The sequence below is a fragment of the Parus major genome, chromosome 2 (assembly GCF_001522545.3).
Source record: "Parus major isolate Abel chromosome 2, Parus_major1.1, whole genome shotgun sequence".
Taxonomy (NCBI): domain Eukaryota; kingdom Metazoa; phylum Chordata; class Aves; order Passeriformes; family Paridae; genus Parus; species Parus major.
In genome coordinates, this window is record NC_031769.1 from 68,857,470 (window position 1) to 68,873,826 (window position 16,357).

A 16,357-nucleotide genomic window follows, 5' to 3' on the forward strand; every position below is an offset into this window, starting at 1 on the left:
ATGGGCAGGGACAACTTCCATGAGACCAGGTCACTCAAAGCTCCACCCAACCTGGCCTTGAACACTGCCAGGGATGGGATGGTCTTCTAGGATATCACATAGATAACAACAGATGGTGATGCTGCTGCATTATGCTGTGTTTTTCCCACTCCATTAATTTGTAAGAATTAACTGAAACTGAGGCCAGACTTCCTGAGCTATTATTGGCTACTAATGGAAATTAGTTCTTTAGAAACCTTTAGGAAGTACAATTAAAAATTGCTTTGCTTTCTAAAAGCTTCTTGTAAGAAGCAAAGAAAAACAGACAAATTTTTTTTGGTGATAATCAGGTATCTCAAGCATAGCAAGAGGTGAAATAAGGAAGCATTACTTAAAAATTTGCTAAGGCAGACGAATATGAAAAAAATCCACTTATCAGAAATTAATCATTTACCTTCTATTTGTGGTACTTCTCCCTGAAGTTTAGCCTTGCTTGTAAAAGGTGCGTTCTGTAGCACCAGTGCAAACAGTGAAGGAATCAATGACTGCAGGGCAGACAGATACATGTGGAGCTTATGTTCATCCAAGCCATGTTCTCCTTCCTGAAACAAAAAGGACATTAATTTGGAGGTTTTCAGTTTGGATGATCTGTTCCTTAGCAAATTATAGTATACGTGTGTATACATATACATATATATAAAATAGTATTCCCTGGCAAGGCATCAACACATCTGTGATGAGCTTCTACCAGACACTAATTATAAAGCAATTTAGCCTAATCATAAGCATATTTTGTCACTGTTAAATCATCTCTACTCAACAGATTCATGCAATGCAGCCTTTGACATTTAGCAGTTCATGCTGATGAACAGACTGATATTTTGAAAAAACATTTTCCAGCACATTTTGGAAATGTGGATCCTTTGCCTCAGAGACCAGGGCATCTTAACTGAATAAACAAGTCACCTGTACTCTGAAAGCAAGCATCTTCTTTCAGTGTGTTAGATAGTTATGAGGCATCCAATTTTTCCAGAACTTTTGAGACATCTATCAAATGAAATGTGCAAACTGAATCATAACTGGAAATTACCCTAACTTAATCATTCAAATCTACTTTTATTGCTTGTTTAATAAAAACTGCAGTTTACCAAAATCTACACAATTTAAACATGAAGCAAATGCTACTGGGCTATAAAACAAAACAGTATTAAAGAAGAGCATGTTTAGTTGGAGGAGGTTTGATGTTTTTTCTTGTTTTTTTTTTTTCTTCTTCCAAAGTACAAGTAAAGAACACAATGAAAATTCTCCAGTGTAGAAACAGCTGAGTACATACCCTGAGCAATTTTTCAATTTTATTAAGCAGTGTAGGTATAAGATGGAACTGTAAATTTCCCAGCTCTGTTGTCCAGGCAGCGTAAGCAGGTAAAAATACCTGATGAGTTGCACTAACCACACGTTCTGAAGGGTCTCCTAAAGCAGAAAGCAGCAGCTCAAAACCCTGGTAAAAGATGGTAAAGAATGCAATTATTTCCCAAAAGTTGATATACACATTTTACCACTCTGCCTTCAAAAACTCAAAAAGAAAAGTTATTTTCCCTTTTCTGAAACAGTAGTATGAAAAAGTATTGGGCAGCATTAAGCTGAACTACACGTAGGCTTTGTTGTAGCAAACAAATCTGTTTTAGTAAGTGATGATATCAAGCTGGCTAACAGTATCAGGTGGGCAGTGAAGTGGTATGTTCTTAAAGGCAAATAATGAACTATTAGAGCAGCTTCTGTATAAGGCTTACACCTGAAATCCTAACGCTATTTGTAGTTTTTCTGTTTTGTCTTGGTGATAAAGTAAAATTAACATTCATACAAATTTTTTTAAAGTATCTGGAAGGAATTAATAAAAATGCAGGAATTTAAACAACCCCCTATTTTTATATTATTATGCATATTATTATACATAATATAGATATTATGTATATTATTATAGAACCCCCTTCATTAGTCATGAAATATCCATAGGAAGCATTTTAGACATACAGAACCCAAACCGAATGATACCTGCTGATATTTATCTGGATCATCAATATAGCCCATAATGATGCCAAGGCTTTTGATCACAGCTTCTCGTACCAGATCTGCCTTATCTTCCATCAGCATTTGTTGCAGCATGGAAAGTACTAATGAACTACGAATTTCTTTCTGTTTGTAAATGAGAAACATATTTGTTAAATCAAATGAAACAAGAAATGTGAGTTTGTATCAACTACAAATCAAACTATTATAAAAAGTTTCCACTTCTATTAGTGCTCACAAACAAAATCCCTTCCTCCAACCATAAATCCCTTTATGAATATTATTTATGAATATGTTAAGTTTTCACAACAGAAGGTGAATGAATATAAAATGTCAGTTACTTCATTAGAGAGACTTTTGTCCTACTAAGCGCAGAACTAAGGTCCTTTCATTTGCATGGAACCAAAAATAACTAACAGCAGTAAAACTACTATAGGCCTAGACTTAAAACTAATTAATCACTGAATTGCTAAACTGGAGAAACTGCATTTTATTTCAGATTCCCTCCCCCTGCCCTTTCTCTGAAGCTTCAAATTGTAGTTTAATCACTGACATAATTTTGCTGGTTTTTCCAACTGGCAGCACTCTTGATGTAACATTCCACATCATCTAAAGAACGCTACAGTTGGGTGACTCTTCTTTTTTCATAGATTGTTTCCTTAATTAGTCCTAATTACATTTTCTTCACCTCATTTTTACTGAAATGAGTATTCATACTGTTTTTAGAAACATTTTATAGCTAGTTTGTTATGACAAAATACAGGTTAATCTATCTCCTTCTTAAAGTGACTTAGTGAATCTCATGTGTGATATAAAGTAGAAGACAATGTGACTGTCTATGCATAACATACACATGTGGTAATGTTTAAAATGATAAAGGATGCTTACATTATGCATCAGATTTTTACCTTGCTTTCCCTAGCAGGTATTTTGGAGTCTATTAATACTTACTGGAAGGTAAGGTGCTAGAGCTCCACAGGATTCTGCTACCAGTAGCCGTCGCTCTGGGTATTTGTGGTTGATCTGGTAAAGAGAAACAGATGGACTATTTGCTTTGCAGTACCCAGCATTCAAAATGTGGTTAAAATGAACTGCAATGAAGGGATGTGTCTGCACCTCTTCAATAATCACTGATTGAGCTCACAGAAATTGCACCTGGGTACTAAGCAGCCTCAAATTCTTGCACAGAGGCATAAAGGTGAGGCAGCTGTCCTATAAGACAGAGCTTATAGTAGGGAAAGAGTCAGAGAAGCACATATGTATATGAGAAGCATGTAAGTATATGCAATAAAAAGGAAATCAGTGTATTGGCTGCTGTACTCTAAAGAATCTGCCTAACTCCTGAACTGGCATGACATGAAATATTTTGTGTTATGAAGCCTTTCAGGAGCACTGTTACTCTAAGAGCTACACAAGTGCCCTCTAGTGCTCTGAGCCAAGCAGTGTAGCAGAGCTGCCCAGGTCTTGCTGAGCATGATCTTCAAAAGAAGACACCTGTAGAAGCCTAAATGCATTTGCATGCTCTTAAAGTTCTGCTCTCAAGTCCAGCATAAATATGTCACACTGCTAAAAATAATTCTTATTACCAAGAACCTCTCAATCCTGTGTATTTTCCCTTTCTACTCAAAAGTTGCTTGAAAATTCTGCCTTATAAATTTAGTATTTAATATTGACACTTTGGAATCAAGTTTGCATTCTGGTGGAGACAGATTTATCAACCCATGTAATGGTTTTACAGTGAAACAATGAAGTGTTTCAATATACTTTGTGAATAAAAAAGTCGATGGTAAAATGCTGAGAGTAAAATGTGAATTTTTGATGCTGTCAAATAAAATAGGATATGCAGCATTTGGTACAACTGTTTCTTTCTTGCTATGCAGTGTATAGCCTTGGTGAGAGCCATTTCACCATGAAAAAAGACCAAAGTACTCACTGCCTTCTTTTTCTCTGTCTTGAAAGACTTGCTGTCAGTAGTCTGAGGTCCCTAAAATCCATGCCAAATTCTGGCACAAGGAGGACTTCTGGCAGAAAACTAGCAGGCCAGGAAACATGAAATTGGACACAGAGTGGTCTGTGGGCCCTGATGGAGATGTACCCACAAGTACCCAAGGATCTAGCTGATGTCATTCCAAGAACACTCTTAACAATTAACAAAATGTCGTGGCAATGGGAGAGTTCCTGAGGACTGGAAGAAAGCAAATGACACTGCTACCCTCAGGAAGGGCAAGACAAAGAACCCAGTAAAACATGGGCCAGTCTGCATCACACCAGCTCTTGGGAAGGTGTTGGAGCAATCAGCCTTACAAAGCATTTCCAAACACGTGAAGGACAAGAAGGTGGCTGGAAATAGCCATCATGTATTTACATAGAAGAAAATGACACAACCAACCACACAGCTTTCTGAGATGACTGGCTCAGCACATTCAACAGTGATGCCTGACTCTGACTGCTCTGGTATGAAATTACTGAGAACTCTCAAGAATCAAGTGTAGAAAAGATGATTTCAAAGAGACTTAAATGAACAAATCATAAGCTTCAGGACTAAACTGAAGTCTCAAGCATAGGAGAATGTTCTTTGAGTGTGTCTCTCATTATTTTGCATTCATTCATCAGTAGAGCACCTGTAATAATTTTTGGAAGTATGGAGATTTCATAGATGAAAAATATTATGGACAAGTAAGATGCTGCTTTAAAACCTACTAGGTTGTGAAGGTGGTGAGGCACTGGAACAAGATGCCCAGAGAAGCTGTGGATGCTCCATCCCAGTGTCATGGCATGTGCCGCAACGAGATCCCAGAGAGTGACCTGGGTCTCTGAGCCCAGAGCACACCGCAGAAAATGTTGACAATTTAAGACAAAGGGATGGGCTCTCATTTGGCAATCCAACAACTGGTTTATTGAACGCAGTTTCGAATAGCTGCAGGGATGAGAAGCAAAGACTGGGCTAAGGGCACAGGGTTAAATGAGGGGCAAACAAAAAGAGTGGATCTGAGGGTCAAGGTCCAATAGGGAGAAGGGAAAGTGGTGCAGTGGAGTGGGTAAGTATTCCAATTTTGGAAGCCAATAACTGGTCACTAGTTTTGAGTGACCTTTTTAGCATTCACAGAGTCTCCAACTGAACTGAGTCAGTTACCAAATTTTACCTGCAAAAGAGCAGGTAGCCTGATAACTCTGAGCTCCACAAGGTATCAATGAATAGCACTAATTTCCTGAGGGCCCAATCCTTTGCATCTGTAAATAGATTTTAGTTGGAGACCAAAAGCATGAATCCTTTTCATGATTTACACATCTACTGCAAAAAGTAGAAAATTATGTCTATACTAGAGTTCCTTCTACAAACTCAAACTTGTGATGATAAGATTCAGCTGGAATTTTGCTGAATAAAATGATGACCTGGTTCCAGTACTGCAAATGAAGTTTGGCAAACTGCATTAAGTGCACTATGACATAGGACTTGGCAGTCTGATATGCTGTACTTGTACAGTTGGACTCATTTCTCTTTTGCATCAGCAATTAGCAAGAAGTGGATGAGAAAAATGTGCTCTTGCTGAGGTGAGATAGTTTTTTTCAAGCACAGTTTAAATTTCATGAGGACTAAGAAAACAAAATGTTAGCTTAGAAAATTAGGCAAAAATACAGAATTCTTTGTATGGCTCCTTTCAAACTACTATCGTCATGAGACCATCACTTAATCAACAGATACATCAGCCATTCACAACAAGCACAAACGCTGCATATAATTCATACTTCTACTGTCAGAAAGCATTAAGGCTATTAAAGCTTAGACTTTATTGTGAAACGCAGATTGCTGTGTTATGAAGGAACAGTAGAAAACTACCAGACCAGAAAGACTCTGCCATCAAAGCAGGCATTCCCACTCTGTCATGGCTTAGTTATTCATTGTCTTTTCAGGCAATGATGAACTCCCTTTCCTTCACTGTGGGAGGAAAACACAACACATTTTCACCTGAACTCAAGTTCTGCTTCTATGCCCCATGTGAAACAGTAAAAATATTTCATTTTGGTTGGTCAGTTATTTTTATTACTTTGGAGTAACTGTAAAAAGGTGACTGTGATTCTAAAAATGATATGTAAACTTCAGTCTCATCTCACACATGACCATCTATGACAGACCTACGAGTACTTTGGTCTTTGATTTTCTGTTTAAGAATTTAAACTAGCTGAAGTGTGGACACTGCTCCACAGACTTAATACAACATAAATAAAATCAGCAAATAAAAACTTTGAATAAAAATGGATTTCCAGCAGGCTGGAAGGTACAGTAAAAATTATAAAGGTGCCTACCTAGCAATATGTTATACAACAGTAATGATGAACACGTGCTTATCTACACTTCAGTATAAAAAGCTTATTCAGGTACAAGCAGGTAACTAAAATCTCCAGATAGTGTTTAATAAGTTTTCTGCTTCTGAGGTGTTTTCAATACTCAGAATAAATAATATATTTTAGATTAAAAAAAAATACGATGAGAACAGAGAACATCCAAATATATTTTTGAAAACCAAACTCAAAACTTCCCCCTTGAACAAATAAAACTCAAATTTATGAACTTTTAACTAATTCTGGAGTGTAAAGCAAACAATGAGTTACCTGCTCCCAACACTGCGGTAAAAGTTCAGCTTCTACACGTGTTGGTCCAACATGTCGGGCAAATGCTACACACCCAGTCAATATCATCTGTCTGAAAATATAAATTTAAAGCTTTAAACTGTTTATAAAGTTCTATAATATGTAACATATATTCTTTAAGTTAAGAAAAGCACATGCTGACAGGCAATAGGTACTTGTCTGCAGTCAAGATTTCATACCATCCACACTGACTTAAAGACTAAATATTAAATTGAAAGCCATTTATATCCCTGCTCATTGCGTGGTGTGGATTTGCTTACATGACCTTCAAACCAAAACTATTCTATGATTTTACCTTGTTTTATATTCAAAATGCCTTTTCCAAAATCTTGCAGATCCTCAACTCCATGAACCAGTCTGAGAATGTTTGACTTGGGTATTTGTGATTTTCTAACATCCGAGATTGGGAGTCTCTAACTAAATCTCCCATTTCATTCTTAGTACTGAATACTATCATGCAGTAAAAGGATCTAAATTACCTAATACTATCATACCATCAGTTTTTTACTGAAGTAAATTTGTTTTATTTAGAAGCATTTGTGAAATTTAATGAATTTTCTTCAGAGCAAGCAGCTTATTTCTTTTATGACAGTTTTGCAACATTCTAACATTCAAGTTATTGTCATCTCTCACAAAATACTGGACTTCACTCTTGTGAGAAATCTTCTAAAGGCCACTAAAAAATGAAAGCAAGTAATCAACCAGTAGTATCTGTGATCACCTGTTATTTGTATTCATATTCTTATATTTTTTACCTTTCATTAAATTTGCAAGAAATTTCCATTTTTTTCCATCAATTTCATAGGCACAGAGGTATATTTAAAATTTCAGTAAGATTGTACTAAACTGTCATTTGTGATATTTCATTTAGTGAGTGTCTATCTTGCTAAGATGTTTTTACTTCTATTTTTCCTGTAGATAGGATTGGAATAATACCAACTTTGCATGAAGTTCACCAATTCTATTTACCTTTAGTACCTACATGAACTCTCAAATACCCAGTTTCAAATGATAATGTGTGGACATGAGACTCAATTTTATTGCCTTCTCAGTAAGATTAGGACACTATTCAGAGTTTATTATTACTACTTTGTGAAATGTAAGCCAGAACTAATTTGTTACCATTTTTGTGTCATGTCTAGACTCCTAAACATTTTCTGTATCAATAGCATTCCCTGAAAACTGAAAGGCAGAGATCTTTTAACCCCTCAGAGAACATACTCCATCAAAAAAAGACTCATTCACTTTAAGAATTTTTGATAGGATCTTTCTCCTAAAAAAAGTTTTTTTTTAAATCCCAGTATTCTTCAGGCCAACAATCAGAGCAAGCTCTTTTGTTTTGTGTTGTGTGGTTTTGGGTTTTTACCTGTCTACCACATTCAGAGAACTAGGCCTTTGTTCAAGGTAAAAAGTAGGGAGAAAACAAAAATGATTAGACAGTACTCAAGAAATCACAACTGATAGCAATATGGAGACAAAAGGCTGTAGTAATTCTAAGTTCTATAGCAAACAGGCACTTGAGATACTGTCTTTAGTTCTATACACTGCACCTAGCCACAGATCTGGGCAACAGAATATACATTTTCAAGATATTAGAAAATAGCAGAACACAGTAATCACTTGGAATTTTCTGCTTTAGAAATGGGATAAAACAAAGTATTTTTTCTTAAATCAAGTATTTTTTAAAAAGGTTCATGAAATCCCAAAATTAAGTAAGATTTCCTTTTGCCCTGCCTAAAAAAAAGATAATTTGAAGATATTTTAAAAATATTTTAAAATAAGGTTTTAGATATTTTACTGTAACCATTTAAACAGCATATGATAACTGTCAGCATTTTGGGGAAAGGGAAGTTGTTAGGATCTCAGCAAGAGGCGACTGAAGCAATGTTTTAATCTTGTCATATTAGAGTCAAACATTAATCTCCTAGCCTCCAAAACTAACATAAATTGTACAAAAAAGGAGTTTATGTGAAAACATTTTTGTTCCTTTGCAGAAGAGAATTTGATAGGCATTTTTACAAGTTGAATGGGACATTAATGACCAAAGCCATGAGGATAAAATAGGGCTTGTAAAATATCATGTTAGTGTACAAGACTACAGAAATATGCCAAGCACCAAAAAGCATCTCCCATGGGCACAAGTTATAATCCAGACTTTCTGCATAATTGTTAACATACTTCAGATATTTGACACTCTAAAACAAAATACTTCTTTTAATGGCTTCGTTCTTAGAAATGCAATGTCATATTTCAGCCTCTTGCATTTAGCAAATTAAAAATGTAAACTAATCAGCTGCTACATCAAGGCATAATTTACTAGGCATGTACAGTACAGCAGAAGGTAAACAAATAACAGGAGATAATTAACATTATCATTCTGGTGACTAAACCTGAATGTCTTTGCTCAACTTCATATTGCACAAGACTGCTAAAATATTATTAAAAGGTACTTAGATTAAAACAAAGCATGCATAATATACTTCCATACAAATCTATAAATATAACCCCCCTCAAATTATGAATAAGTATTTTCTATTTAATCACTATTCATTATCTCTTTTATTTGATGGAATCTTCGGTTTTCCAGCAGGTTGTGGCACTTTTAAAGCAATTATTATTTCTGTGTGTGCTAATGTATATTATGAATATGCATGCTTTTTCCTAGAGTTTATGGGACACTATTTTTCCCAGATTTCTCATGAAAACAAGTTATTTTTATATATAAATCTCTAATTCACTACAAAAATTGAACAAACTCAGGGAAAAAAAGCTTTTTTTCCCTTTCTTAACTGTTGGAAAAGACACACTTAATGCACCTATAGGGGGATTTGAAAAATCTACTTGATAGGCCACCAATCCTGTAGCAAATTAATTACAAGAGACTTCAAGCAACATGTAATTTCCTTCCCCTTCAACCACAAATTGTTTTAGCTTCTCAAGCCACAGGAGACATTCAAAACATTTCAGAAGCAGATTTCTAATGACTCTGAAGTAGAGCCAGGACTGCATCTTTTTGTAATATCAATCTGCATGGTGCCACTATGTTACAAGTTGCTTCTGTTTATTGAAGCTCTTTTTTTTTGTCTCCAAAGCCATGGCTTTCAATTATATCTAATCTCTAAATTTTACCATGGGAACGGTTTAAAAAGATGCCTGAACACTTCAGTTTTGGAGAGCCTCCAAAGGAAATGCTTTCCACCTATTTCATAAAGCCTATTTTGTCTGAAGACAGCCTAGAGCAACAATAGATACATATGATTTCCAAAACATCTCTAATGAAAATAATGGAAGAGCTACAGATCAAACATGAAAAGTTGTTCCACAGTTAAGAGAAGGAAACATACCAGCTTGGGTACTGTCTTTCGACCTTAAGGATACTCTCGTCAAGATCAGTACAAAGTCAGATTTCCTGAGTACTAGGGAAGAACTAAATTTATAGAACAAAAGATGTAATTTGTTTCAGAAGCTCAACCAAAATGGAACAAACACTTGTGAGACCTAGATCACTGCTACATTCTTCTGAATTTTTTATTGCTACCATAGTAATGAGCCGTACGTAGAAAGCACTATTTTCCCCAAAGAAATGTAGTAGTTACCAGAACAAACATGTCGATCACTAAGACACATTTTAAAAAAAAGCTGTTTTGATTTCCATATCAAGCAGTGCTAAGAATTATGATGTTAAAGATCATTTTAACCAAACAATTTAAGTTCATCTTTAAACAAAAAAAAATAAGAGCTGAAATGTTACACTGCAGCTTACAAGCACATTCTTACATTTCAGTTACATGACCTGTACAAGAAGTACAGGTCATGGAAATGCAAAGTTGTGAACTTGGCATAAATTTGTCAACACTATATAGCCAAATACCAGCTTAAACTAAACTTCTTTAATACCACCCAATAATAAGCAATTTCTTTTTGTTTTGCTTCTTGGAGAGAGAAAAAAGTTCCTGCTTGTCCCATACCACACAAGCACAAACACACCTTTGCTCATCGTCTGGTCGTTTGATCAAATTGAACAGTATGTGCAGAAGCTGATCTCTCTCTTTGGGTTCAGGATGGAGGCAGGCTGTACACAGTATGAGTGGGATCAACTCCTAAAATATTGTGCATAGGGGAAAAACAAACAAAGTAAAATTGATTTGGGCACACATTCACTAACAACAAAAGAAACTAAGAAGATAAATCTAAGATCATGTAACATCAAAAAAGTTAGAGAAGATACTTTGGAGTCATGATGTCTTATTAAGTGACCTGAAGAAAGTAAGGGTCTACAAAAGTTAATTTTCCTGCTAGGAAAAATCAGGGGAGAACCAGCACATAGAAGGAAAAGCTCTACAAAGATTACAGTTAACATATGCAGGTCACCTGTAACCAGAATTAGAGGTTTCCATTTTTTTCACTACCTACTGAACTGAAGCTCCACAGACATCTGTGGAATAAAGCTGCTATGAAAAAATGTCACAGAGTTAAAGATTAAAATTTCCAGTTAAGCATTCACACAGTTTTGTGCACAAGTTTGAAAAAATAAACACTCAGAAACATACATTGGTAAAGGTGACTGCAGACACATTTTGTATTGACTGACAATTATCTGATTTTTGTAAAAGTTACATGATTTTTATTTATTTTTTCCCATACAAAAGCACTCTCTGAAGTGTTTTTTAAGAATTTTCTTTCTGGAGCAATTAAAATCCCTTAAAGGAACAAATCACAAAGAAAATACTGTGTTAAACACAGAGAGAAAATATAAGGATTTTCATAGTGAAGACCTCCTCCTTTCTAAATAAGCCTACAAAGGTCATGGTATTCATTCCCAGAAGAAACCAATGTTTCTAAAACATTGTCTGGAAGTCCCATCTCTTCACCTTGTTGATGTGAGCTTTTACTCCAATTGAATTTGGAAGTCAGATGGTTTTTAGGTGATTCGATATCTTAGGGACAGAAACATCACACTGCAAGATCAGGAAAAAAAGAACTAGAAAAACCTCAGTGTCTGGAAAAAAAACATGGGCAAGTAATCTGGAGATTACCGTGAACACCTGCTGTGTACTTTGGAGGTATTTTCAGCAGAAAGACTTTTTGTGAATTATTAAGATGTGTCAAGTAAGCAGGTGACAGTGAGAAATACATCTAATGTTAGTAGGAGAAATGATGTAAAAACCTGTAAAAATCTGTGGTTGTTTAGAATGACTTTGCAGGGAGGTGCAAATTTCTTGCAGATATTCAAAGAGACCTAATCATGATGTTCTTGTGGACCTGTGGAAACACCACTGATAACATTCTCACTGCTCAACCTAAGCAGCAGGAGCTATATTTATATTAAACACAGAACAAGATTCCATTTTAGAGCAGTGTCTAAACTAGTCAATTCCTGACAAGCTGATTTTTTATTTTTTTTTTCATTTTACAATAATTCTACATGGTGTGCTATATTCTGTCTCCAAAGATGCCCAAGATACAACCTAAACTGTATTTTAACATTTTGTGATTCTGGAAGATATATTGGCAATATTTAATTCAATTATGATACTGTTTAGGGAATTTATGACACAGTAGACAACATGGAAATATCCTACCTACCACTTAAAAAAAATCAAAAAGAAGAGAAGGAGAAAAGAAAAATTAATTTGAATATTTCCATTTCTTAAATACTTTTAAGAGTAAGAGGGGGTTGCTTTTAAACAAGAGTAGCACAACACAAAATAGCAAAATAAAGTCCTGCATTAAAGAAATGTTACAAATTAAATTGCATGAAGAACTAAATAACTTTCTTCAGCTGAGAGCTTCTTTCCCTCTAGAATCTGCATGTTAGATCTTATTATTTTTGGTTACTTAAGATTTTTGCCCATTTAAAGTTCTGTGAAGGTGGGGGGGGGGTTTAACCTATTTAACTTTTTTCTTTTGTACTATATAGAATTTTCTCTCCCGCAAGCACTTCTTTAATTAAAAAAGATTTGAAAGAATATTACTAAAATAATACCTGCCTCAAGACCACTCTAAATATCACCACTATACATTAAGCTAAAATATTTTAAATAGGAAATCTGGTTGCAATTTGTAGATCTAGAACAAAATTACTACCATAAAGAATAAAGCACATTAAAAAACTTAAAGATAAATAAACTTTTATTTATTTTTTTTTTCTGTTACTTCAGAAAAATCTGACTTTCTGAAATCTACCCTAAATTCACATTATTCAGCTGTTCTTGCAAGTATTCTTAAATACTCCTTTGAAAAACTCTACAAAGAACATACTCCATGAAATGAGACATTTATGGGATTTTTGTTTCATCTGTTGAAACCAACACATTGATGTTACTTTCTTAGTATGTTTGAGTACCTACTCAAAAATCTCAACTGCTTAATCAGAACTACTGCTAGATTTTAAAACAGTACCATGAGGTGGGTTTTTTTTAAGCTTCTTATGGAATTTAAGGAAGCTAATGTTTTCTTTTTTCAGCTGAGTCTGAATGAAAGGAAAACACCTGAGAATAATTCACCTAGAAACTACTGCCTTGTGTCTGAAAGGCTAATGAGTAACCTAACAGCATTGACATGGGGCAGATACAAGGCTGGTTCTTTACCTTGCAGAAAGCTGGTTATTATAGCTGATGGAATTAGCTGTATTTTCTTGTCCATTGGTCACATTCTCTCATGCATACTATGGGAGAAGAGAGTGTTCTCTGCATCGCTGCATCAGGGCTTCTACAGTTCCTTCTATTAAGGGGAGTGGAGAAACAGTGAGAAGTCTTGAACAGTGTTTTCTGTGCTCCCTATAGCCCTCAGGGACAGGAAGGTAAAACTTGAAACAAAGGGGACTGTGGGACCAGAAGGACAGAACTCCTCTAGAGAGGAACAAAATGAGTCAAGTCTCCCGAAGGCTTACAAGGGGCAGATTCTTCTCAGGACATTCAGGAGCATTAAGAACAAAAGCCAACCTACAGGTAGGTTTGAGCTCATTTCTTCCTGTTGCTAAGGGTTATGTCTTTGATGTACGTTAGCTTTACAAATCTCATATTTTTCTTTCTTGAAACCAGCAGAGAAGCTATAGGAAGTAGTAAATTTTCAGGAAGACACTGTAAGATTAGTGTTTGGCTGTTTAGATTCAAGAGAAAATTCAAAACATGGTTATGGAGATTCTGTATAATTATTAATAATCAAGGAGTGGACTTCCAGTGCTATTTGAAACACTCTGCATTCCTTGGGAAGGAATACCACTGGTGCTGACAGCCATAAAGCAAGAACTGAAGTTTCAAAAAAAACCCCAACAACTCTCCCTCTATTTAATTTGGGATCCCTCCTAAACATCCTGTTCATCCCCAAGTCATTCTTTTATCTTTTGCCTTTTAGTTCAGAACATAACTTTTGATAGTTCATGTCTGTGTTAGTCAACAGGAGTGACTAGTGACTCTCAAGACCAGAGCATGAAGAGTGACTTCCAGAGCTTTGACACTGTTTTCCCATTAGATTCCAAGCAGACTGACAACATAACATTGTCAGCACTTGCCACTTAATGCAATAAAACATTATGTGTCATAGGTCCAACTTCTACTATTAAAAAGTCAAGCTCATATCTGAGGCAGTTTATACCTGTGAGCTACCCAGATGCAGAACGGAGATAAAGAAGTAATTTTGGTTTTACTGTGAGAGAAGCTACATACGGGTGACTGATAGACAATGCTGTGAGGCTAACCTAGCACACTGCACAGGAGAACTGAAATAGCCTACCTTCCCTCTGCTCTACTTTTATCTAACTCTCCATGTAGGTCTCTCCAAAGAAAAACTAACATTTTTCTCACCACAGTATCTCTAGACAACTTTTTCCTAACTTACAACAACTTGTTCCATTATCTTGGAAAGGGATTCGCTATTTGAGTTGTCAATAAAGACAACATTTACATGGACATATGGAGTACCTCTCTCTTCATAATGGTCAAAAGAACATGGCTTTTTAATAGTAATTAGTATCGCCTAAACATTATGCAAGACAGTTCCTTCTACATATTAAAAGTATTACAACAAAATATTAAACTTTGGGCTTTTTTGAAGTGCATTATATGACGAGCACCTTAGAAGGTAGCAAGGAATTTTCTGTCAGTGCTATTTCCATCACTGTGACAGTGTTTTGCTGAACATTCCAACAAGTCTTCCACATCTTAGTTGCTCTCACTAAGTACTGTGTTCTTGTTGGAGTGTTCATAAGCAGAAGTTATCTCAAAGAAGAAATTTAACTAATGTTAAGTGTCCAAACTGGTTACTTCAGTAGGTTCAAATAATAATATTTTTTGTTACTCCAAATATTAATGTATTAATATTGCAGGCGACAGTATATAAACCAGGATGACAGGACCAATTTTGTTAATGTGTGCCTTTTAATCTTCTTTAATAGTCAGTGCTTATATTGTGAACCAAAGCTATGTTAAAATTATTCTGTAACTTAGCTTCTGACAACAAGTAAATAAAACAAAATAAAATAATCTTATTGTCTGCAACTGAAATAGCTGCAGGTACCAACAAACTACTGATAGGGACACTCTTGGACAAGAAAGTATTTGAAGTTCCAAATTCATCCTTTTAGTTTTAAAATGGGAAAAAAAATATTTAATCATAGGATTAATGCATGACTCAAAACTGTGTGCTACTAATGTTACTAATATTGAAATCACAGCTCTAATTACCTCTCATGGAGTGAGACTATTATTCCAGGATCAAAAGTAAGCCTCTCAGAGATCCCAAAGGGACGCTTTTATCTAAGAATCAATGGTAGGGTGTGGGTGTGAAAAAACTTGGTACTTCTTTGTATCTACTGTTTATTTGAAAGCACACATACTGAAGTTTGTGATACAACAAAAGCTGGTAATTCAATTTATAAACATCGAATTCAACTCCTTGCATCCATGAACTATGTAAGCTTTATGGACAAAGTATTGCAAGACATAGGCTTTCAGACTAGAGATGAAAAGGATACTCTGAGACTGAACTATTTTACTCTAATGAAACTGCACTAGGCCCTCACATTGAGGAGGAGGGAACTAAAGGACTTAAAAACGGGTTGTGTCTCATGTTTCTGGAGCATCCTCATCCCCTGAACAAAACAGCCCTGCAAATCAAAACCAACACTGCATGTAAACCAGAAAAGCATCAGCAAACAGGCTGTGGTCAACACTACCACTGTTTTTCAGGAACATAATTGTCTATAGAAGTCTACTGCAATCTAAGTTTTACAGAGCAGTAACAAAGTATTGTAGTTGTTCATTTAGATGTCTTTATTCTCCCCTATAATGTGAAATTAAAGTGGTCACCTAGAAGATATTGACAACTGACAATTTTCATGCCCAGCAACTCAGGTTTATGCTCTTTTATCCTTATCCAACCAAAATGAAATCTGCTTGACACAACCCCTGGAAACAAACAATTAAGCATACTGCCAAGATCTGATAGAGTCTTTTAAATTTCTTTAGCAAAGCCAATATTTTATGGCTTTTAAAGCATAAGACTGAGATGAAAAATTATAGTAAGATACTTAACTGTGTTTTAAGAGACATGGCAGAGAATTAAAGTGCCTTGGTGATATTTATGTGCAGTTTCTGCACATTAACGCGATTACTTTCAATCTACAGTAGAGATCTAGTGGAGTTCAGAATGGCATCAATTC

At 35.4% G+C, this 16,357-nt stretch overlaps 1 protein-coding gene across 14 annotated transcripts in view; it reads right to left on the reverse strand.

The window, feature by feature from the left end:
• Positions 1-16,357, reverse strand: part of RELCH (RAB11 binding and LisH domain, coiled-coil and HEAT repeat containing) — a 76,738-nt gene that overhangs the window by 23,719 nt on the left and 36,662 nt on the right. For 12 of the 14 annotated variants that reach the window (XR_001519527.2, XR_004495997.1, XM_033512118.1 and 9 more), the window contains 6 exons: positions 10,684-10,796; positions 6,658-6,748; positions 2,998-3,069; positions 2,032-2,172; positions 1,313-1,477; positions 434-581 (listed from right to left, as the gene is read on the reverse strand). Coding sequence is in view for 12 of the 14 variants with exons in the window: in XM_033512118.1 (XP_033368009.1) it covers positions 434-581; positions 1,313-1,477; positions 2,032-2,172; positions 2,998-3,069; positions 6,658-6,748; positions 10,684-10,796 (730 nt within the window). In the remaining 2 variants the exon portion in view is untranslated. Of the gene's footprint in view, positions 1-433; positions 582-1,312; positions 1,478-2,031; positions 2,173-2,997; positions 3,070-6,657; positions 6,749-10,040; positions 10,062-10,683; positions 10,797-13,286; positions 13,393-16,357 lie in introns of those variants that run through there. The other 2 variants (XM_019005684.2, XM_033512123.1) reach the window with 2 other exon arrangements.